Source organism: Diuraphis noxia, unplaced genomic scaffold (genome assembly GCF_037042655.1).
Source record: "Diuraphis noxia isolate RWA-SAM2 unplaced genomic scaffold, SU_Dnox_SAM2 contig0004, whole genome shotgun sequence".
NCBI classification, from domain to species: Eukaryota; Metazoa; Arthropoda; class Insecta; order Hemiptera; family Aphididae; genus Diuraphis; species Diuraphis noxia.
In genome coordinates this window covers 25,966,180-25,992,376 of record NW_028301714.1, presented here as the reverse complement: position 1 = coordinate 25,992,376, position 26,197 = coordinate 25,966,180, and the positions used below count along the sequence as shown (strand labels likewise).

The 26,197-nt window shown below is 28.0% G+C and overlaps 2 protein-coding genes across 4 annotated transcripts; one reads left to right on the top strand and one right to left on the bottom strand.

Moving 5' to 3' along the window:
• Positions 1–537: 537 nt before the first annotated feature.
• On the bottom strand, positions 538–25,772 carry Hipk (Homeodomain interacting protein kinase). Of its 3 annotated transcripts, none has more exons than XM_015524517.2 (21): positions 25,191–25,770; positions 13,532–13,882; positions 12,599–12,811; positions 12,436–12,528; positions 11,463–11,681; positions 11,121–11,295; positions 10,796–11,016; positions 10,545–10,733; positions 10,222–10,431; positions 9,930–10,136; positions 8,413–8,646; positions 8,061–8,343; positions 7,911–8,002; positions 7,734–7,834; positions 7,466–7,652; positions 7,131–7,288; positions 6,364–6,582; positions 6,126–6,296; positions 5,414–5,620; positions 5,173–5,346; positions 538–4,990 (listed from the first exon to the last, which is right to left on the bottom strand). In XM_015524517.2, the coding sequence occupies exons 2-20, from the start codon at positions 13,874–13,876 to the stop codon at positions 5,187–5,189; spliced, it is 3,684 nt and encodes a 1,227-aa protein (XP_015380003.2). In that variant the 5' UTR covers positions 13,877–13,882; positions 25,191–25,770; the 3' UTR covers positions 538–4,990; positions 5,173–5,186. The 3 variants fall into 3 exon arrangements, with proteins under 3 accessions (XP_015380003.2, XP_015380004.2, XP_089081329.1); XM_015524518.2 differs by lacking the exon at positions 25,191–25,770 and adding an exon at positions 24,672–24,854; XM_089225203.1 differs by lacking the exons at positions 538–4,990; positions 5,173–5,346; positions 5,414–5,620 and adding an exon at positions 5,699–6,052 and having other exon boundaries at positions 25,191–25,772.
• On the top strand, positions 19,757–21,160 carry LOC107173806 (uncharacterized). The gene has a single exon (XM_015524496.2). It carries the CDS (start codon positions 19,757–19,759, stop codon positions 21,158–21,160), a length of 1,404 nt encoding a protein of 467 aa, XP_015379982.2.
• Positions 25,773–26,197: the final 425 nt, after the last annotated feature.

Below are 26,197 nucleotides of genomic sequence, written 5' to 3'. Positions count from 1 at the left end.
GGCACTTGTATTGTCGCAGTCTTGCAAACAGCTAATTTACGCTCTGTAGTCCACGTCTTACTTCGTTAGCTTAAAAAGTTGATTGAGACCTATTATGAAACTTGATGGTAAGAACATAATCTGTTTTTTTAGAAATATTTTTATGATAATTCAGTTTTTAAGTGAGTCATGCGACTATGTGAGTATAATAAATAGCAAAATAAAAATGTCCATAACACTCACTTAAAAACTGAATTATCGTTAAAATACTTCCAGCAAAACACAGATAATGTTCTTACCATCAAGTTTCATGATAGGTCTATTCTCTCTAAGTTTTAGCTAACGGAGTAAAATATGAACTGCTGAGCAATGATGACAATGACATAATTTAATCTAAATAGGGATTTAAGAAAAAGTGAGATACACATAGGATCAAATTGTATTTATTATTTTTATTTTTATATGGGTATAACAGAAAAGTTGAATTTTAAATCACGAAGACAAACATAATTAAGGATAATTTTATGAATGCCGAATGGTAATTAAAATATAACAAAGTTTTAGTGCATATCATATATATTTATATATTTATTTTGTTCCAATAGGTTAATACCATAAAACCAAATTACGCAGATGACAATATTTGATTAAAATACAATAATATCAATGATAATAAATAAACAATAATATATAAAAGCAACATTGAGGATTAAGTATAATTCTATAATGACTAAATATAATATAATATATAAACAAACATGTAAGTTAAGAGTTAATTCAGTACAAATGATGGTCAACCCAGGAGTGACAAAATATTAATACTACATTTCAAGTTCACTAACTTTTATACCTTTCATTAATAATAATAAATAATAAGTATAACATAAAATCAGTACTGCGAGAATAAGATAAAAATAAAAATAAATATTGTTATATATTTAAATGTTTAAAAGAATAAGGTGTTGACAGTCTTATACACTTAGCGTGGCCACACTTTAAACAATCAGAGGTAAAAATTTTACTTAACGACAAATATCACAGTAGTTGTACATCAATATTGTTACATGCATTTTTTATAACTACATAAATTAATATGTATTTTTTCTTCTTAAATTTTGATGATTGAATTGGAATCAATAAAAAAGTAGAAAAAAAGAAAAACAAGTCTGGTCTAAATAAAAGATATTTTACTTAATAATATTATGAAACTCCTCTTATTAATGTCTTTATATTTATTATTCACAGTAATTTCATAAGAGCATTATTTTAATTTTTATAATTATGTATCAATTGGATTTCAATATTAAGTATTACTTACTCAAATAAAAAAAAAAATCATATACTCTTCACCTGATAATACAACCATATAAGTATATAATTAACATGTTTAATTATAGAAATAGGGTTTTAAGGGCAAGTAATAATAATATGAATTTTGACTACACAAATATATAATATATAACAATAATAGAAAAGAGAGAAAAACTAAGTCCAGAAATCATCAGAAAGAAATACTATTGAGATTGAAAATGAATAGATTGTCATGTCAATAAATTTGATTAAGTAATGTGTAAAATTAACTGAAGTGTGATCTCGCATGATTTATTACATTTGATTTTAAGGTAATACATTCAACATAAATATTGATGATATCATATTAAATAATGATAATCATAATAAATCAAAAAAACAAAATATTGTAAAGATTGTACATCATCATATTGTTAACATACGTTGTATATATATATACATATTATATTATAAATCCAATAAATATATATCTATATATCTATCACAAAAAGTATAAAGGTACATTTAGCCATTAACTATAATATGTATAAATATATATTATACTATGTGTAATAATAATCTAACAAAATATGAAAAATTAATTCAAAGAATGTTAAACAAATAGAAATTATAATAATAAACCCATTGAGCTAACCATTTATAATTAAAAAAAATAAATGCAATCTACATTCTATAAATCTATTATCTTAATAGTTGAACAAGAAAAAAATAAAATTTATTAATATGTACAGCTATTAGGTTAATGTAAATTCTATTAAAATTATTAAAATTAATATTTTTTTCTTAATATAAGTTAGTAATTTTTAATATGATTTAATATATCTAATTTTAGCTAAAATTTATAATTATGAACTATCATATACAGCATATATAGGAATTGATAAAAAAAAAAAAAAAAAAATACATCATCATTTTGGTTATTATACTTGTATATTATATTTGTACCGACACCCTAAGAAAGGAACTCTTATAAATTTCAGTTAATGATTGACCCAAATGATTAACTTCTTGTAAACATGCATATACAATACATTATGTATTCTTTTATGGTGCTTAAATTTTTTAATTTAAAGTATATCACATTAAAACTTATAAAAAATGTGTTTAGCCAAGTGCTTTAAAATTTAAATATTATTATTATTATAAAAATGTGTTTTATTATTTTATGGTCCAAAGATAATCATATGTATAATAACATATTTTAAAACTTGTCATTTTTTTTAATTATGTTAACTAACTAAACAATGAGCATTATACATAAATATAATGGAACTAAGTCAAATTAATTAAGCTAATCTCTTCTAAAAATGGGTTTAATATTAATATAGATAATTTTGCATAAGAGTTCAAGGCAAAAAATGTATAATGCAAAAAAACACATATATATTTTTTAATTCAGCATGATTATGTTACTGTGAATATAAGTAAAACTCAAATAAAAAAATAAGTTGTAAAGTCCCTGTAAAGTATAAGAATAAAATCTAATAAATAGCTTATGTATTAATACACTACTATTTATGGCTATTATTGTATAGTAATCACAAAGGCGCATCTAAAATCTAAATTAACAATTAACATTATGTAATTAAATATTAAAACTATCAGATATATAAATATATAATATATTGATTATTATATAAATATTATTATGATTGAAATAAATACAGGCTAAAATAATGTCATATTTTGTACTTGTTGATAAAAATATTAAATAAGAATATCGAAACATTAAATCATATGTATTTTGTATATAATATTATTTTAAGGAATCATTATAATTTTAAAAAGTGCATATTATTTTACTAATAATAAAAATAAATAGATCAGAATGAAAATGCATTAGAATATATTTTATGATCAATTCATTTCAATCATTGAATAATATTGTAAAAATATCTAATTCATAACCATAAGGCAAATTGTTACAAATACTATCACCAAACATTTTCCCTAAATTAAATATCATTAAATAATTTTTTACTAGGAAAATTCGGAATATTTAAAATTTAGTATTTAAATAGATGGTTAATAATGTTGTGACTAAACAATTAGCCAATTTATATAATACTTTATTTTAAAAATAAATAAATTGAATCGAAACGCAGCCAATTTGCATAACAAAAATAGCTTTTGATATTTAAATCTATGTTTAAAAAATATATTTTTCTATGTACAAATATATCTAACACCGAAATACATATATAAATTAAAAATATGTATAGCTAGGTTAAAACCTTTTATGTGAAAAATTTTGGAATACCGCAAGTCAACTACAATTATGCATGCAGTTTTAAAATTATTAACCATATTTTAAGATATATACCAGAAAGTTATATTTTTATAATTTATAATTGGCAATAATGGTATTGTAACTCAAAATAACATCAAATTGACAATGATCATAGTTTATACTAAACACCAAATTTAATAGTGTCAAAATTAATTTATTATTACTTTAAATAAATTCTGGTTAATATAAAAATACTAATATTTTAGCAAATATCCCAATCAATTTAATCAAATTAATCTTTGAAATTATATCATAAGTATTTAAAATAATTACTTTGTATACTTTATTAACAATACTTCAAAATATAATTTAAACAAGCCTGATTAGTATAATTAGGTAATATTTTAGTAGCTAAAGATTTATGTTAGTTAGATAGTTTTTTAACAATTAAGTATTAAATTTAAAATTAAAAAAATTAGCTAAAGAATATAATTTAAAATTGTTAGTAAGCTAAAATGTTATTGATTACTAAGTTATTAATGTGATATTACTAATTGAACTCCACAACCATAATAATAAAAACTGAAGATAAAAATGTGGCTTATTAAAATTAACATTAATTATGCCATACATATGTTTATATAATATATAAGCAATCATTGATCTTAAATCTAATAGTGACGTATTTTGATATTAATTCAGACTAAAATAACTTCCAAAAATTACTAAAAAGATTGAAACCTATATCACCCACATTGTAAAACGATTATATTTTGAATTACAAATTTACAAACAATAATTATTGTCACTTTAAATTAAAAATAAAAATCATGATATAATCATACATACAGCCAGTAATAATGCTGTGTAATTAAAAACATTAATAATAATACAAATTACAACTACATAATAAAAATATAATGTATAGGATGATATAATATATTAAACTACTGTATAATAAAAATATATTTTATGGATATCTTTTCTAATATTAAACTCAAAATAATAATAAATATAAAACAAATATTGTGAAATAAGTTATTATTAACATTTTGGTAAAATATTATAAAAGAAAAGATTAAGTGATGACATATTAGTTTTATTTAAATAAAACAATTATTAGCAGAAACAGCTTAAAAATAGTTCACCAAATTGCATAATATATATATATATAAGTCAATTCAGATATTATTTTAAGTGAATTAAATTAAATTTAATAATTAGTAATGTTTTGGTCTGAAAAGTCACATTTTGGGTTTCGTTAAACTGGTTAACGAATACTATTTTAAAATTACAATTTGAAAAAAAAATTAGTTCCATACATATCTTAATATAATATATTTACATAATAATGAGAGTACATTACTTTATGTTTGTACAGGATCAGTTGCTAACATGTACAGAGGCCTGACTTTAATGACTAGATGGTCTGTGTTGTTAAGTAGTGGTGCCATTAATTCACTGTCAGACCTAGAAATATAGTTAATGTGCAATATAACATAATGTTGATGTATATTAATATTTAATTAGTATAAATAATTAAAAACAATTATTCTTAAAAATTACAAACAGTTAGTATCAATAGTATTTCAAATAATAAATTTAAAATGTTGAAAAATGCAAGTGACTTATAGTAAGTATTAAATGTATACCTCTGTGATAATCCCTACTCAGTGAACCAAAGGGGTTGGTATTGATGATGTGTTTTTGCTGGACTTAAATAGCCATATACAGCAGTTGGTTGCATATGAGCTGGTAACGGATGTGTAGCATGGGTTGTAAGTAAAGGTCTTGCACTTGAATGATGTGCAGGAGGTGGAATAGGGCTGAAAAATAGCAAACCATCATATTAATATCATTGATGAATATTTTTTTTATTCAGTTATAAATTACCCTGTAGTGAAAGCAGTAGGAGGAACTTGTGGAGATGGCAAATATGCTGTTGCGGTTGGTGGTTGACCAGTAGTCACATATACGGCTTGTCGGCGGTAAATATCACTTTGGTGATACAAAGGTTGACCAGCCAAAGGAGACAGACCGCGGTTAGCTCCAAGGGCTTGTGGAGAAAGATGAGTTGCTGTGTAATCGGCCACATGACTTCTAAAGATACAGTTTCAATAGAATTAAAATAAAAGACAAAAGGGGTAATTATTGTATTACCTTATTGTTAAATCAACTCTATGAAAACAAGTTATCAGCCCCCTCCCTTAAAAGAAAAATCTTGGCTATGCTACTAATTTGAGTATATGACTTCAACAGACAACTGTACAAGAACTGTATTGATATTGTATAATAACAGTTTAAAAGCTATACCTACAATAGCTAGTAATAATGCTTCAATTGTTAGTCCAGTTACAATTAGTTTAAATAAATTGAGATTAAACTGTACTTAAAATACAAAAAAAGAATATTAAAATCTTAAAAAAACCAAGTACTCGTATTAGATTCAGATTAATGTAAAATAAATTAAATTGTTTTGTTCTTTGATGACTGATTCGGACTAAAAACTGACATTTCCCTCTCTCAGTGAAGCTGCAATTTAAGTATTAATGCCAACCATATGAAATGTGACTTAACTTATAACAACGAACTAATAAATTTTTACCTATAAGCTTGATGTACTGGTATAGTTTGTTGGGTCCACGCCGTTTTTGATGCACTTATAATATGTGAATCCCTACTAGAATGAGCAACCGGAGGCTGTAATTGATAGTCCATGGGATTGGAAATATTGCGTTTATGTGCTGAAGGTATAGCATATGATAAACGTTTATCGCTAAAAAAGATATTAATAAATTATTAATACAGTGTAATAGTTTTAAATGTTATTATTTTTGTAATACCCAGCATAAACTATATGTTGATCATGGGGAGTGACATAATGGTAAGGATCTTTACAGTTTGTCCCACTACAGTAGTATTCGATAGCTTGTGGTGGCTCTGGTTTGCTTGTTCCCAAAGAGTTGAAAATATTACAATCTTGATTTTGATGTGAGTGTTGTCCTTTTGATACAATTCTTTTTAGTTGTGGCTGAGACATAGTATTGCCACTGTGAGAAGAACTATAAACATAATTTTTTTTTAATATTATTACATACAAATAATATAAACACAAGGGATAATTTAAGACTCACTATGAATTATTTTTTAAATATAATACAATGAAATAAATATGAAAATAATAGCTTTGAATATTAATTGTTTCTAATTGTAATGACAAATGTCATATATAATCACATTTATAATGTAAAGAAAAAATGTAGAATTTACCAACTGAGAATGACACTATTTTTCTATTGGAAAAATGGAGAAAACAAATATTGTCATTATATATCATAACATTAAATAATTTGTTTAATGTCAAATACAATTTTGGGAAATCTAACATTAATCACCAAATATAACATTTATAAATACATAGGTATTTCTCTGCAAGTAACATTTAATTAAATATAATTTAGTTTAATATCCATACAATCATCAAATTTGGTTAATATTTTGGTGTTGTTAGGTATTCACAATGTTGTGTCGGAAGAGTGAGCATCTAGATATAGGCAATAACTCTATTGTTGATTTAAATATGTTAAAAGTAAATAAATATAATTTGTACCTGTAATGAGGTTCGTGTTTTATTTCACTAGGCAATTGTGATTGTGGCATATAAATAGGTTGCTGAGAGCTATTGGTAATTGATGCATTTTGAGAATACTGACCAGCATTTAACTCTAAACCAGGAGGACTATTGCGGCAAGCAATATATTCACCATTCTGAAAAATCAAATTTATAAAATAATAGATTAATTACAAAATACTGAAGACAGTGAGATGTTACAAATTTAGTCAGTTGAAATCCAAATCAATTTGAGTACACAATACTTTTTAAAATATCCAGATTTTTCAAAAGTATCATAATTATAATACGATGGGTAAAAATAACAATCTTACTTGTATGTTAGAACTCTTGGATGGAGATTGGTAAATTACTGGAGTTGAACGTAAACTTTGAAGTTGTTTTTGATGATATGTCAAAGGTTTAGATGGCAATAGTTCTTCATTATCGCTTTCACCAACTGTTACACATGAAATTACATTTTTGCGGTTGTTACAATTAGTTTTGATATTCAGTTGAACTCTGGATAAGACAATACAAAAATGTTAAGCCATGCAGTATGTATTGTACAATTCTATGTACTATAAACAATTCTGAATATACCCTTTAGTTGAAGCTTCATCTTCACTGTCAGATATTGTAATGACAGAAACAGCAGGAGATGGTGTGTCATGAATAGTTATAGTATGTTGCCTATTGTTAATCTATAAAACAAATATTCATAAAAATATTACAATTAAATAAACATTTTAAAGTTAATTTAATCATTTATTAAATTACCAGTTGTTTATAAGAAGGAGAAGGTTGGTGCCAATTTGGAATATTGTCTGAAGTAGATAATAAACTTCCTCTATTAATTCTTCCATCATATTCTGGAAGGAAACATTTTTTTAAATATGAAAATTGAAAAAAAAGATTAGTGAATCAAACCTTGAGGAGGAGTTCCTTCTTTGACCCGTTTTTTCAGTGGGCTGAGTTGATTTGTAGTGTTTATAACAGTATCCTTTTTATCTTGCCTATGATGATGATGGTGGTGGTGTGCAGGTGGTGCTTGTTGATAGTTTGAATGGTGATGATGTGATTGAGGAGGAGCAATATGTTTTGTTGAACGTGATTTATTATTAGAACTACCCCAAATTGTACCAACCATTGTGGGGCTTTCCAATAGTCCATCATAAACATCAGCTGTAGTAAAAGCAACTTGCCGCTGATCCTAAAGTAAATTGTATATTTTTAAATAATTGTTCAATGTATCATATAAATATTAAATAAGGAAAAGTACTTGTAATATGGCAGTAGCCGAATCAACAATCAGAGGCCTAGAAACTGCCCAATCAGCTGCAGCTGCAGCAGCAGATGCAGAGTGCCATGCTGCTGAAGCTGCTGCTGCTCCAGGTGGAGGAACGATAGTCATTTGACGATGATGAGTCCCAGGTGGAGCTGGCCAAGTAGCAATCATTTGACGACTTCCATCAACCATAGATACAGGCACATATTGCTGTTGACCTCCACCAGGCTATAACACAATGAGCAATTTTTAGTTAATTATTTTTAATATTTTATATAATATATTCATAAAAATGATTGTTTAATAATCAGTAAATACTGCTATCACAGAATTTATCAAAGATTGATTAATAGTAAAAACTGAATTCTAAAGAAATACTTGTATAGTGAAAAACACCCAGATCAGGTTAGCAGAGCAGTTAGAAAAAGATGAAAACCCAACTATTTTAAGTAGGGTTCTAAAATTTTAAGAAATTATTTTTTTGAAATATTTCATTTTTATGAAAAATAATAAAAAATCACTTTAATTTAAATCTAGGGTATAAATTTTGTTGAAATATTTTTTTCATACTTAGTAAATTATACAAGATACATAAAATTCATATAAAAATACTTTAAAAAGTTTCAAAACACATGAATTAATGAATTAGATATAGTTATAAGCTAAGTCCCTATTATGATAATCTACGAGTTAAAAACTCTTATGTAGTATTCCTATTTGAATTCAAATAAAATAAAAATTTTATATTAATTAAATTCTTAGTATAGTAGTTTTATTATAACTCATAATTTATAGCCTATAGAGCTAATATATTATAATATCATATTTGTATATTAATGAATGTTAATAATAATAATAATAATAATATATAAATTATATTATAATAGTATTATCAATTATAATTATAATTTATAAATATCAAAGAAAAATTTAATTGTGAATGATAATCATTAATTAGCTAAATCATGAGAACATCTAGTGATGATTTTGTAAAACATGCCAAAAACCAAAAATTATATTTTTTAATAGTTAAAGAAGGCTGAAAATTTCAATTTTGAAATATTTCAAAGTGAAAATGTATGTGAAATATTCCATACTCATAGCCCTAATTTTAAGAAATACAATAATATAAATATTAGACTTACATTAGATGATAAAAAATTTTAAATTGATGAAATCAAATGGATAGAATGGATTGCATGCAAATCATTTTAAATGAAATGTTTCAAAGCCACATGTAAATCATAATTTTAATTTGTGTATAACTAACAACTGGTTCAGGGATATAACACATATTCTTAGATTAATGAGTGCATAGGTTATTATTGGCCAAAACTATTGTAATAGCGTTAAATTTAAAAACAAGGAATACAGTGGACTAAACAAGAAGACTTTGAAGATAAAAAAAACAAACTAAAATCAAAAACTAATTTTTTTTTCTTAAGTACCTATAATTTGCTTAGATTATTACACATTGGAAATTATGATGTAACTGTAAAAATACTAATAACCTGTTGTGTAATCAAACTAGTTGAATGTTGTATTTGTAATTGTGATGGATGAGGCGGAGGTGGCATAACAGCTACATGTTTAGGAGGTGATGTTCCAGTTTGATATGCTCCTGGACCAGCAGAACAAAGTATAGATAGATGAGCTTGATGTTGATTTGAGCTACCACTATACTGACGAGCCATTGATCGACTATTATATAACTGATACTATAACATTTTATTAAATAAATGAGAATAATTTTGATTTATAATATAATTTAAATGAATTAAAAATGTATATGATGAATTATACCTGATTATTAAAAGCAAGTGTGACATTAGCATTAGTTGCTGGCACTAGCACAGCTTGTCCAGAACTTGAATGATGATCAGGTAAGGCTCTTCGACAAACTTCCATCATTTGTACACTTGCTTTAACATTATCACATCGGGCAAAATCAACCAAATGTGCTAATGTAACAAATGGATGCAGAAGAGCAGTATTAGGATGTATTCTATTAGCCTGTAGAAATTATAATTTTAATAGAATAAAAAATAAATAAATAGTAAAATATATAATATCATACCTACTTGTTGAGTAAATTAAAATTAAAATATAGTTTATGTCATAATTACCGGATCCATAGATAACATTCTTTTAAGAAGATCAATAAATTCTCGTCTATCTGCTTTTTCTGCTAAAAGTTCACCACCTTCCAAGTCGGTTGGCACATTAACTTGTCCAATATCATCTAAACAATTAAATATGTATTTCCTTGCTTCTTTTGATTTAATTCCAGTTTCAGCTTCATGTTCTTCCATTATCTATTAAAAAGAAATATATTTATTTAAATGAAATCAAAAATAAATGTAATAAATTATTTTACCTTTAGTCTCCAATTATTTTGATACGTAACATCTCTATAGAAAAATTTAGAGGTTTTTGATGCATTTGTTAACATGTCTAAATTTGGTAAATTTTGTGTTTGACATATGTAACGTATTTGATCATATTCTGATGACCCTGGGTACAATGGCCAACCTAAAAACAATTCTGCTACTACACATCCTAAACTCCACATATCAATTGCTTCACAAAATGGTAAACCTAGATTTAAATCATAAACACTATTAATGTATATCATCATTAACATAGTAACAATACTATACTATAAATTATAGTAAATATCAAACAATTATCAACATGTTTACCAAGTATGATCTCAGGGGCTCTATAGTAACGACTTTGCAAATATGTGTTGCATACAGCTTTACTTTTATGTGATGCACTACCAAAGTCAATAACTTTAACTCTGTAAGGTTGACGAATAGGATCAACTAACATTATATTTTCTGGTTTCAAATCTGCATGAATTAGACCCAAATCCTGCGGGACAAAAAAATAATACATAAGTATTAAATATGCAACCCTTAATAATCGAATGATGAATAAATTATAAATTAATGTACCTAATGAAAAATAAAATATTAATATGTAAGAGAAATTTCCTATTTTATATTTTATAACAAATATAAAATAAACTGAAAGATTACCTTTAATTTTAACAAAGCAGTCAATACTTGTTGTAATATTGGTCGAATAAATTTCAAAGGAAGTGGACTAAATTTGTTTTGTTTCAAGAAATCATATAAATTTTGCTCCAACATTTCAAACACCAAACAAGTATGATTTTTGTGTTGAAAACATTCATATGCACGAACAAAGTTATATTCATCTGCATTTTCTTGGCTCAATCGTGACAGAATACTAACCTAAAAAATAAATATTAATTTATATTATTATCATTTACTAACTTTAATTAATTACATATTGAACTTAAAATTTATCATCATACATTTGCAGAACAAAAAATTAATTAATTTATTGTTCATAAAATATAAGTGATTTGTTAAAGCAAGATCTTAATAAAGAAAAAGATTTCTTTCTTTATTTGACTTAATTGACATAATTCATGAAATGTATCTTCTGTTTGAATTTAACTTTTTTTAAACAAATTTAGTATTAAATTCAAAATTTTCCTACTATTATCCTTAAAATGTTAAGGGTTTTATAATATTATTTTAAATATTACATAGTATGATTAAATGCAAGATTAATTTAAAGCTTAAAACAAAAATTACTTTTGTTTTATGCTTTACCAAATTTAATTTTGAAATCTCAGCTTTATATTAGAATTTTATAATACTTAGGTTAATATTATTATCTTGTTCAAAAAAATAATATAATTAAATAAGAATATTTTACAATGCAGATTTTATAGGTCGAATCTAGTTTGAGGTTCTGAGAAAAAAATGTAAAAAACACAATTTTATAATCTAGATTCTTTTAAATTGTAATTTAGTTTTATTTAAGCCATAATAGATATTTTAGTATTTTAACAATAACAGGTAACACTCAAAACATCAAAAAATATAACTATATCAAATATACCTATCTGCCTTGGAAAATATGAATTTTAAATAATTATAATATTTAAATACATTGATAGGTATGAAGATTACTCACTTCAATCTGACCTTGCCTAGCATACGATGGATGGTTCTTTAGTATTTTAATTGCTACAATTTCATTTGTTCCTTTTTTCCAGCATTTTACAACCTAAAATATAATAAATTTATTATAATTAATTATTTTGAACTAACACAGCTGTTGAATTAAATGTGTTTACCTGGCCAAAAGTTCCTCGACCTAAAAACTCTAGAACTTCATACTGATTCGTCATTGAGTATAGTACTTCGTGCTGGACCAACTGATAATCACCATCAGCACCCTGTTTCCCTTGTTGCCCCGTTGTGGTAGTGGTAGTAGTAGTAGTAGTTGCTCCTCCAACTCCAAAACTTGACTCCACACCATTAGTTATACCGCCTTCACACGATTTCCGCTATATAATTTATTTTTATTTTATTTTAAGTACAGTCAACTCTTGATAAATTTAAGTTGATAAGACTTATGAAAAATTTTGAATTACCGAAAGTTTGAATTGTTGAACAGTTTAAAATATCAAGAGTACAAAAAAATAATTGAAATTAGTTAAGAAAAAAAAATTCTTAACTTCGATAATAATTTGATAATTATCAGAAATAATTAGCTAAATACATTTACAATTATTGTAAAGTTAATTATTAATGAAAGATTATAAGAAATACATTTTAGTAAAAACACTTCAAATTGTCAAATCTTTGTGTTCACAGCTAATTTTCACTGAAATTTTATTACAAATCACTGAGTGTACCTAAACACATTGTTTTTACTCAAATTACTGCAAGATTTGTAAGGGAATGAGAAATTAAATCAAATTACCGAAAGTTTCATGTAAACAAAAGTTTGTATTATCAAGAGTTGAGTGTAGCATAAATTAATATCATGTATAAAAATTCATTAAAAAAATAAATATACTTCATGATAAAAGTCTGATAGAAAGTTTTAAGAATGAATTATAATTAATCAAGAAGCACAGAACATATATTTAAAATAAAATTTAAATAATATTATGATATAATTTCTTCATTATTAAAAGTATTTACCTACTATCTATATAAGGTATAACAATTTAGATTTTTAAAATCAATAATAAATGAAGTTCAGTAATTATTAACAATACCTTTTGTCCACAGCGTTGGTATGTGTCTAATAATTTGATGGTTGATGCTCGTATGAAATTCTGATTATGTGCAGACGATGGACTGGTCTTAATGTTGGATGGTGCAATAGAAGTGCCATGATGTTTTCGGTACTTAATAGGTTCATATGGCACCAACTCAACAATTGGTTCGTAATGGTGGTGAAGCGAACTCAATTTGTATTTATTATGGTGGTAGTTTTCAGGGCCGCAAGCGGCGTTATGTAGTTGGTCCAGCTTGCGTTTTTTGTGATGCGTGACAAGTGCGACACTTTCGTCAGCCACCAACCGTTCTGAACACAAACCTTGTGATTGACTGCTGTACATGTCACTCTGTAAAAAATTATAACAAGTTATATAATATATGTAGTTAGGTACTCTTTATAATTTATAATTAGAATTCAACTAATTCAACAATGTATTTGTACCAGGATATAAAATTGTAGGGAAAAACTTTTTAAATTTTTTTTTATTTTCAGTAATGCAGAAATTACTAAATAAGCTGTTTGCATCAACTAAAGAGTAAAAATGTATGTGATAATATAGGCATAAGTATAATAGTGATGGGTAGCAACATAATGTTGTGTATCAATATTGTTCTGAAATTTACAATATTGTATTGAAAATACTTCTTTTAAATATTAACTTCTTAGGACTTATTAGTTATTACTTAACTAATTAATATAAATATTGAATTAATAATTATTAATTCAAAATTACCTTTACCTAGCTAATTGAAGATCAGAAAAAAAACTAGTTATGGGCAACAATATCATTTTGTGTATCAACATTTTTATCTATTACTATTAATTAATGTATTTATTTTTATAATAATTTGATTCATTTCAAATATAAGAAGAATTTATGAAACAATAATTAAGGCTACATACTATTTATCTATTTTATGTTTAACTACAAAAATGTAATTAGAGTAGGTATTGTAATTATTATGCATCATTTTTATCCTAACAAAGGTAAACCATCATGATTTATTGCATAAAAGATAAACTATTACCTAATATGGTAAAGTAGAAACCTATATCTACTCAAATATCATAAAATATTAAATGAATACTTATGTATAGAAAAATAAAGAACTTGATATTTATACTAAAATCTTAACTAAAACTGAAAACAGTCTTACTAATAAAGACCTGATACATACTTAATTGTATTTAATTTATGATCATTTTTCTATACAGGTATTTAATTAGATGTACCTAAAAATAAATAAATTTGATTAATATTAATAGAGGCACACAATTTGCAAATTGTTTACTAAGTATCTTTACACTTTTGTGTCCATCTCAGAAAATTTGGATAATAGCAGCTATTTAGTTATCACTTAAAATGTGTCACTAGTACATAATTTATAGACCAAATCTAGACTTTATTAAAGTAATAACTGTAGAATTGAAAACCAGAGTAAAAATTAGAACAAGAAGTATTTGATTTTTATTATTTATTTAAGTGAAAAGATCAAAGAGAAGGTAGAAGTTACAAGATAAGTAAAAATTACTTTGTGTCAAATCTTTTAATTAAGTAAGTACTACTTTAAGATCAGAAAACATAACATATCACACTAATATCAATATCATATCATAGCATAAATTCTAACTTTATATCAGGTTTTTTTTTAAACTTATATCTAATATTTTAAATTGAAGATCTACATGATAATGATAATTATCAATCACCAAATATGATTGATAATTATTTTTTACTATGGAAACGATCAACATTAAATGTTTACATATTTTCCTTTTACTTTGTTCTTTATAACACAAGTATCAACAAAGCGTTTTTTGAATAAAATAGTAATCACAATGATGAATGATTCATATTTTTTCAAAGGTGGTTAATTCATTTTCAAATACTTATTTCAGTACATGTTAATGGAGATGTTCATAGAGAAACATTGGCATACTCAGTACTGTATAAAATGAAAACAGTGACATAATGGCAATCAGGATACCAAGGTTATCAACACATTATTGTCCCTCAAAATTATATTATGTTAGTGTTTTCTCACTGTCATCTATTACAATAGAGTATGGGAGAATGTTGAATCCTATATTATTTTTTCTTACAATTGTACTCATCTAGTCTATGAAATTTTAACCGAATGTTTAAATAAGTATATTCTATCCATCATACAACTTTCAAAAAATTTCGACTAAAGTTGAACTATTTATAGGCATAAGCAATATTCGATTGTTATTAGTTTTTTAGATTCTGATCGAAGTGATGAATGTATTATTTTTACAATGATGTTTTTTTTTTTTTTTTGTGCAGTGTACTGCATAACTTGTCGAAATAATGCTTCAATTTCAAATTTTGGGGGTGGTTTCCGGTGTAAAAGTGAATATCTTTGGTGCATTATAGAGTTCAAAAGTAAACATTTTCCAACAGTTTTCAAAAAAAATCGAGAAAAACAAAAAAAAAATTACAGAAAAACGGGATTTTATACGGAAAACCAGTTTTCGACCAAATCGATTTTTTTATATGGTTGTAATTCAAAAACTAATCAGTGTAAATACTTGACATTTTCACCAAATGTTTATGTTAGTGTTATCTATATACAGTTTAAATCAAATTTTTGACTTTTTTTGAGTTATTTATAGACCACTGAAATTTTCGATTTTCATGAGAATTTTTTTTGAAGTTGTTGTATAAAAATTTTGGATGATCAAAAAAACTTGAAAATTTAATACAAGGTTCTTTATGAGTTCTTTTTATTGTAGTTAAAAAAAATTAAAAATTGTAAGTCACAACTTTTTTTTATAAGCGTTTATAGTTCAAATTTTTACGAAATCTGTCGAAATTTATTTATATCTAAGGTAAAAAAATTCAACACTAAGTTTTCCATAAGTTTTTCTTCAAATAGTTATAGAGAAAATTTGAAGCATCATTATAGGAAAAATGTTTTGAGCGTTTGAGTTTTAAATTTTTACAAAATCGCGTAACGATAACGATTTATCCTAGTATATAGGTATATATCTATGATAATATAAGGTATTATGAATTACGATAACTAAATGCAATGTTTTTGGAAAAATTGCCTTATGCAAAATGCATCTTAATTGAAAAATAAAATATTTGTTTCAAAATAGTATATATGACAATATTTAAAGATAATATATCCTAGACCAGAGGTATTCAAACTGTGCGTCACGGCTCCCAGGGGCGTCGCGGGAGTTGTCGAAAGGAGCCGCGTCATATAATTGAAAACCAATAAATATTTTTACGAAACAACCTAACCACAACAAATTTGAAGACACTGATTTTCTTACAAAACTGTCATATCTTTCCGATATTTTTTCAAAGCTAAATATATTAAATAAATTGTTACAAGGAAATGAAACCCACATTTTTGAGTTTCTTGATAAAATTACGGCTTTCAAAAGAAAATTAGTTTTATGGAAGACTAAAATAGAAAACAACACTTTTAATGACTGCTTTCCTATGCTCCATACATTTCTAAAAGAAAATGATATGAACTTGAATGAGATCGTCAAAAACGAGTTCATTGACCACTTATCTAACCTCAAAATTCATTTCGAACACTATTTTCCACAAAATACTCAACAACAAAATTGAATCAAAGATCCCTTCAGTGCTGATCTTCCAATAAATTTGTTATCTATTGAACATGAACAGTGGATCGATGTAACATCAGATTCCACAATGAAGACCACATGTTCGGATCATTGTCGTTAACACAATTTTGGACGCATGTGAAACTACAATACACAGAATTGACCACCAAAGCTTTGAAAAATTTAACACCTTTTGCAACTTCGTACCTCTGTGAGACCGTGTTTTCTGCGTTAGCTGTAATGAAAACAAAATATCGATCAAAAGTGAACGTTGAGAAGGAGATGAGAATAGCTATTTCCAAACTTGAGCCACGATTTGAACATATTATGAAGCATAAGCAAGCGCATCCATCTCACTAAAAATCTAGTAATAAGTAATATTGATTATTTAATATTATTGTTATTTTATTGAGTTATATTTCCTAAGACTAAACATAAAATAATTTGTTATATTTTTTTTTTACAATAACTACTTATTTATAATTTTTTTATATATGTAATATGGTAAATAAATAATTAGTATAAAATATATATTACATTCATATAAACATTGATTTTTTTGTCATTTTTAATTTGGGAGCCGTCAACATTTTGTGAAGACTCAAAGGAGCCTTGGGATGAAAAAGTTTGAATACCTCTGTCCTAGACTGATAAATCATCTCCGTTCAGAATCGTTTTCCGTATACAACGATACCTATCATTGCATTCAAATTTAACCTACCCTAGTCAGAGGTCAACCCCACCACCTAATGTACAGCAGAGCGACATCCACTTACCCGCTTTTTATTAAATTAATATCGATAAAAATGTATTTGTTGGGGAGAAAAGCTTGAAAATTTAATACAAGGCTTCTAATATATTGTTACAATAGCAGTTGAAAAATAAAATAAATTCATACTCACAATTTTTTTTATAAGCATTCAAAGTTTGAATTTTGACAAAATACGTAAAAATCACGAAAATTATTTTAAGCTAGAAATTCATAAAAAATTTTCTTTTTAAATCTAGGATTTGAAAATTTAATACAAGATTTCTTTCAAGTTTGTCAATCTTTGTCATAAAAAAATGTCCTCCACCAGAAATTCAAATTAAATTTTTATGAGCGTTTGAAATTTAAATTTTGACAACATTGGATTTTCACTAGATTTCTAATTTAACGATTTTCTTATTTTGGTGTAACTCTAAAAAAAATTACTGCAGATGCTTGAAATTTTCAATGAATGTTTATATAGACATTTTCTATATTTTTTAATAAAATGTTCAAAATATTTTGATTTGTTTTGAGCTGTTAACTGACATTTTAATTTTTCAACTTTTTTAGTTTTTTTTTTCAATTAATATCGATAAAAATTTATTTATTGGGTAGAAAAGCTTGTAAATTTCATTCATGACACCTAACCAGTGTTGAATCCAGACATTTTTCTAGGGGGGGGGGCTCACTTTTTTATCATTGGTGAATGGTGATACGGCATTTTAGTATTATGAATTATATCTATTAATAGGTAGTTATTATTACAATTAATACAATTTATAATTTAGACCAGCGTTTCCCAACCTTTTTCCCTCGCAGCACTCTAATCCCAACCCATATTTAGCCGTGGCACACTTGTCACTGACTTATATAATATGTATACATATTTTTTTTTATACCAGACTTTCATCATATTAAATATTAATACCGAAGTAGTTGTATATCAGTATAATATTACTAACAATCAGTTTAAAATGGTAAGATAGGGAGAAATATTATTATAATTATCCTAAATATTTAATTCATTGAAATGTAAAAACAAAATGCATTACAATCACACTAATCACAGCGACAACAAATGACTAAATGACTAATATTTTAAATTATTTAATAAGAAATAGTGAACAATATTCCCGATAAGAGTATCGTTAAAACTATTTTAACCAATTACCGAAATTTTACATAAACGTTTATTAATAGTCATTAAATTTAGGGGCACACCAATATGGGCCTCGAGGCACACCAATGTGCCGCGGCACACCGGTTGGGAAATCCTGATATTTCCCTTAGACATTTCAAATTTATATAAAACTACAAAATAAATTATTTTCTTTTAATTTTTAAATCAATCTAAGGTTGTCACACATTATAAATCGTATTACCTATTATTATTATTTATTGCAATTCAGAAATTATAAATATTTAAAAAGTTATAGAAAAAATTATTAATTTTTAAATTTTTAAATCAATCTAAGGTTAATCTAAGGTGGTTAGGATAAACTTAATTAATAATTTTTTTTTTTCTTAATAATATATTATATTCTTAATATTAATCATATAGTAGAATATATTATATTTTATATTATGGCGTAGGGAAAGTGGCGCTCATCGCCCAGTGTACCTCCAGTACACTGCAGTAGCCGTACCCTGACCTTAAGTGGTTGGGGTAGTCTGGTCCTCAAGGTTGGGGATTGAGCGCAGGGCTAACAACCCTGCCTCGTAAAAATGCTTTGTTCAAGATCCTAAGACAAGCCTCGCACTAGATTTAATGGAAAAAGACATGGAAACGGAAACACGGAACTTACTTTTGGAACTTGGAACGTACGAACTCTTTACAAACCCGGTGCTGCACAAAGTATGGTTAAGGAAGTAGAAAAATATGGTCTAGGAGTAGTAGCTCTGCAGGAAATAAGATGGAAGGAAGCAGGAAGTATAGACATGGGCAATATGACAATCCTTTTTGGGGGGTGTGATGAAAGAGGACAATATGGAGTTGGTTTTGCGGTACGTAAGAATATAGTACCAACGATAAAAGATTTTAGAATAATTAACCCAAGACTGGCGTTGCTAAAAATAGAGACTAAATGTTTCGATATCGTATTCATTAACGTACATGCACCCACGGAGGACAAATCACAACAAGAAAAAGAAGATTTTTATACTGAGATAGAACAACTACTAGAAGGGATTAGTAATAGCAAAATAAAAATTGTACTAGGAGACATGAACGCCAAAATAGGGAAAGAGAGATCATATAGACCAACTATTGGTACCCACAGTTTACACGACATGACTAATGACAATGGCGCAAAACTTGTGGATATGGCCATAGGGAAAGGTCTTAAAGTCAAGAGTACAATGTTCCCGCATAAGAACATACATAAAGGGACGTGGGTGTCACCTGATGGTGGGCACGTAAACCAAATAGATCATATATTAATAAATGAGAGATTTGCCAATAACATAACGGATGTAAGAACATACAGAGGAGCTGACTGCGACTCAGACCATTTCCTAGTGGCTAGTAACCTTAGGGTTAAGCTGAAAACAATGAGTAGGAATATGAGATCGGAAATTGTCAGGTATGATGTAGAGAAACTCAGGGATAGTAGGAAAGCTAGAGAATTTCAAGAGAACATACAGAAAATGGCGCGAGAATTAAACTCAAACCTCGAAACAGTAGATGAGCAATGGAAAATAATTAAACATACCCTTGGAAATGTGTCGGAGAAAGTTTTAGGGAAAGCCCATAGAACGAAGAAACCCTGGTTTAATGCTATATGCCAAGAAGCCCTGGAAAGAAGGAAAATAGCAAGAGAAAGATGGCTAAATGATATTAACAATCAGGAGGAAGAAAGAATCTTTAGAGTTAAAAGGAAAGAAGTGCATAACATTTTGAGGTGTGAAAAGAGAAAGTATGTTCAAAATTTAATGAGGGAGGCAGAACAAGATTATAGGTCACACAATACACGGCAGCTATATCACAAGGTAAATAGTTTTAAAGGCGGATATAGAAGACAAGAAAAATTTCTGAAAAAGGACGATGGAAGCCTAGTGACGAATCAGGAAAAAATAATGGAGAAATGGGCAGAGTACTTTGAAAAGCTACTCAATTGTGAAGCACCAGTTGATAAATTTACATATGGACACAACGAACCCAATGATGTTCCCTGCCCAAACCCATCAAAGGAAGAAATCGAACAACAGATCAAAAGGCTCAAAAATCACAAATCACCCGGGGAAGATGACCTTCAAGGTTAGGTTAGCTTTAGAATTTCCTAAAGCATGCGGACAGCTCTATGATAGAAAGTATATACTTGTTGATAAAAGAAGTGTGGGAGACGGAAATTTTACCGTAAGACTAAGGAGTAGCATACATATGCCCAATACACAAAAAAGGCGACAAGCAAGTCTGTAGTAACTATAGAGGAATAGCGTTGCTAGATACAACATATAAGGTATTATCATATTGCATCCTGGATAGAATCAAACCTTTGGCCGAACAAGTGGTGGGGGACTATCAATGTGGATTCAGGCAAAATAGGTCAACGACAGATCAGATATTTATAATCAGGCAGTTATTCCAGAAAAGCTGGGAATATAATAAGGAACTCCATGTTATCTTCGTTGATTTTCAAAAGGCGTATGACAGTATAGATAGAACTAGCGTAATCGAAATTCTGAAACATTTTCATTTCCCAAGGAAAATAGTACAATTAGTGGAAGCTAGTATAAGACAAACTAAAGTCAAAGTCTAAGTAGGAAACGCGACATTGAGGATGTCGAGGTAAGAACCGGACTTAGACAGGGGGATGCCTTGTCGCCAGTACTCTTTAATTTAGTATTAGAGAAGTTGGTCCGAGAAATAAATATTGGAAGAGATGAAGGAGTAAGAATGGATAGAACTTGCTTCAGTCTGCTCGCCTATGCAGACGATATAGTCTTGCTAGGAGAAGACGAACAAAAAGTGGTAGGTTTATGCGGCAGGTTAATAGAATCGGCAAAGAAGGTAGGGCTACATCTCAACATAGAGAAAACGCAGTACATGAAAGTTAGTAGGGGACTAGATAACCTTCAGAAAACCGAAACCATAACAGTTGGCCAGTACGAGTTCAAGAGTAGAAGATTTTAAATACCTGGGCACGATTGTAACGCAGAAGAATGAATGTCAAATTGAAATTCAACAAAGAATAAAAATGGGAAATAAATGCTTCTATGCACTAGGCAAACTACTAAGCTCGAAAGTCCTGTCAAAAGAGGTTAAAACTCAGCTGTATTTGACAATCATACGACCAATAGTCATGTATGGTTCACAATGTTGGACGTTACGAAAGACTGAGGAGGAAAGATTAGCAGTTTATGAGAGGAAGGTACTTCGTAAAATATATGGACCTATATATGATCAAGAGCTTCAAGGATGGAGAAAAAGACATAATCAAGAACTGACGGAGCTATTCAATAGACCAAATATTATAAACGAGATCAAACGGAGTAAGTTGGAATGGGCAGGACACGCAGTTAGGAAGCAAGATTCAATGGTTCAAAGGGTACTCCAAGAAAACCCAAAGAGAAAAAGACCACTGGGTAGACCAAGGCTACGCTGGGAAGATGGAATTAAAAAAGATTTCCTAAGTGCTGGCGGAGCGGAATATGATCACATGGACTGGAAGGAAGTAGCGCAGAATAGAGAAGAATGGGAAAGGGTTTGTTCTATGACAAGATGGTCTCAAAGGCCTTAAAATAAACAAAATAAAAAAAAAGATATATAAGGATATAAAAATATGAATTAAAAATTAAAAGTTCTGATTTTTTACCCCTTATATGTCATACTGACAAACTGATATAATAAATTCATTAAAAGTAAGTAATACCTACCTGTATAAATAAGTCTGTGTACCTACTAAAAGAGTACTAAATTAATAAATAAAAATAAAAGTATTTCATGTAAAAGCTGGATCTTGTTCTAACTTAAAATGATAAAATTTGAATTAAAAGAAAAAATAGATACTTACCTTAGGATACTTATTAAAATATAAGAAAAATAATAGGTACTAAAAAAATTTATTTAAATGAAGGCCGTAGGAAATCAACTCAAATCTCAAATTTAGTTTATCATTTTCAATCGTTTTGAAATTTATCAGGACCATTTTATAGCAGTTGATTGGTTTCTAAAAATGGGAATACTTATATGATCTTTAAATCCAAATAGTTTATAAAAAATATTTAAATATAGCGTTTTGTGCTAATTAAATAAAAGCATTTATGATAACTCTAGACTTTTATTTTGATTACCCGATAATTTCAAACAATAGCATCTAGATCAACAGCATAAGTCTACTACTAAGTACTAAGTGATAGTAAACAGAACTTATAATAAATATATATTAATAAAGATTATAAATCATAAATATTGAGATAAATATGGAATACATAATACCTATAGACTAAACTTAAACTAGTTTATATGGTAGTATGGTACTAACAGTGAAAAAATCACCAGAGATTATCAAACCACTGTAATACAGAATCCTTAGGCTTTATAGAAATATACAAATCAATTACAATATTAATATTATTGTATAGTACCTACCTACCTATATATACAAATAATGGAAAAACCTAGGTATTTATTGGAAATTTCTGAATATGTTTACAAAGACAATACATTTTGTTAAATCTCAACCATTAAGTACAAAACCGAGAAAAAGACAGAATGTATTTAATGAATTTTGATTTAACAGCACCAACCAAAACTTAATTCAAATTAAAAGGAATACATTTCTTGCAAAAAGAAGCTGTATAAACACTATTTCTTTTATTAAACTAGATTTAAAGCTGGCATATGGATTCAATAATAATATTTTCTAAAAAACCAAATATGATGCAATTACCTACTAGAAATCAAAAACAATTACAATAATTCTACACATTACCTGTAAAATTTATAAATTACTTAATATACCAACCCATTTCTTTAGTTGATATTCACTCAAGAAAAACAAGGAAAATCAGATTCATCAATGTGGATCATTTTATCTTAGGCAGTCAAGTCCAAACTTAAGCAAAATAAAAAAAATAATATTTTATAGACATGATATTAAAATGGAAATAGTAGCTATTTAAGTCATTTAACCTAATATCATTCGCCACAGTTATTAGTTAAATTGTAATCTATCAGTATGTTTATATGATTATATTATATGAGTGATACAATGGTATTTTTTGATTTTTGTTTTTACTAGTAAATAAAACATCACAAAACTTACACATTTACACAAACACAATACACTACATTATATGATTATTATAAATAATATGATTTTACTCATGCTTTTAACTATGAATAAATGTACCTATCAATATTGGATGATGAGAATGGAACACAAATGTTCTTAAACAGATATCTACATAATATGATGGGAAAATTTACAAACGCATTACAAATTTTTTTTTATTATGAATTAATTGGATATTATTATTGTTCATCTGATATTGAAAAAAGTCAAAGATAAGCATTGTTATTGACGTCAACAGTGTACATACAAAAAGTAAAAACAATTATAAAAGGTTTTTTATCGTTAATAATTAATATTGTTGCCGAGTGGAAGGACTGTGGCAGGAGCCAAGTGGTTCAACATTTGTTCAGATCATGATGACGCGCGTCATCAGCAGCTCACCTCACGTTTGTTCACGTCACAACGTGGACAAACAAAAAATATTAACGCAGAACGTAGGTAGCAAGGAAATTCGGAAAATAATTAAGCAAACATACCAGATTGCAATAACGAGATAAAACCGTAACAAAACACAATGGCCAGGTAACACGTCGACGACGGCCTTTCCATATTGACCTCGTTCTGTTATTATTTTTTCACTCTTCGGTAAACACATTTATTCCGTAGTGACGAACTGACGACTGAAGACACACACACACCAACACTACTCGTTATAGCTGTATACTGATGTTACTACTTACTACTACAAGTACTAATACTATATACCACTACTATTACTGCTAATACTTTTACTCCTACTATTACTATTAAACCCGTCGCCTACCACCAGACGACGACGGGGAAGATACGGCGGCGGGCAGTGGGCAGTGCACCACAACACGCCACCGTCACCGCGTGTCATATACGGATGGTCGGGGGTGGGGGAAACAGGACCCATCGACGGGGAAGGGTGAAAACAATAATAGTGATATTATAACATAATACCTATATCAAAACATTCAAAACGATATTTTGCCTAATATCAGCTATAGATAGGCAAACACCAAACGACTTACCTGGGACGGTGTTTGATATATGCCGGTCCAGAACAAATTTTCATTATTTTCTTCCCCCACGTCTATAAGCGACCGAATCTGTCCATCTATGGTCGTCGTAGATAACCACTTTTCACACAGCCATATTGTGCGACATTTCGTCGTTTTTAGCTACCAACCATGCAGTGCCACTCGCAAAAACCGTCACACGGTTTTGTCCTTGTGACGACAGACGACGGAGAATTAGCTCTTCTCCTGTAGATTCCCTCGAGGGATCCCAGCAGTCTTTTATCTTAGGACGAGACCGACACAGCTAACAAATCACGATGGTAGAGTGTAATAGCCCGAGCGAATGTCTCACAGACACACTGCGTCGACCGACCGCCAGATAACTGACATGGCGGGATTGCGACACAAAAAAAGATGCAATTCCTGTTGCGGTCATCAATGAAGTTCCACTTACGAGTCGTGGTGGTGGTGGTTTTGTCGGCCGGACGGGACCGTACAACGTACGCACTTATCCGGGTCGAAAAAGAAACTACACTAGTTAGTAGTTGTCGCTCCGCTCACCGCTGACTGGCAGTGACTGCTAGACTGCTAGAGTGCTACGCAAAATCGCGGACGCGTCTGCAGCTGTGGTAACAAAAGAACGTAGTACAACAGTGCCTGTACTATACGATAATTTTGAATTTCCCATTGTGTACTTATTAATGTTATCATGAATGTTATTACCTATTTTACTTTATCTGAGATATAATATTATAGTTATTAATTATTAATTTATTATACTAATAGTAGTATATTATGTTTCAATGTTTGTAAATGTTATGTATTTATGTCTAATCTACGGTTAGACATAGAATTAAATATAGAAATTAGAAGATATCTTCTAAGACCGACAGACTGTGGTCCAAGCTAGTGCTTCTCAACCATTTTTGTTATAGGGCCCCTTAGATTTAATGTAAAACATTAGCTTGATGGATACATCCATAATAAATGATCTAAACCTTAATTAATAATTATGGTAA

Coding starts and splice junctions, on each gene's coding strand:
- Hipk (XM_015524517.2), bottom strand. CDS start 13,876: ATGTACAGCAGTCAATCACAAGGTTTGTGTTCAGAACGGTTGGTGGCT. Junction 10,734..10,795: donor AAAATAATTGGAGACTAAAG/GTAAAATAATTT, acceptor TCTTTTTAATAG/ATAATGGAAGAACATGAAGC. Junction 7,653..7,733: donor GATGAAGCTTCAACTAAAGG/GTATATTCAGAA, acceptor TGTCTTATCCAG/AGTTCAACTGAATATCAAAA.
- LOC107173806 (XM_015524496.2), top strand. CDS start 19,757: ATGGTTAAGGAAGTAGAAAAATATGGTCTAGGAGTAGTAGCTCTGCAG.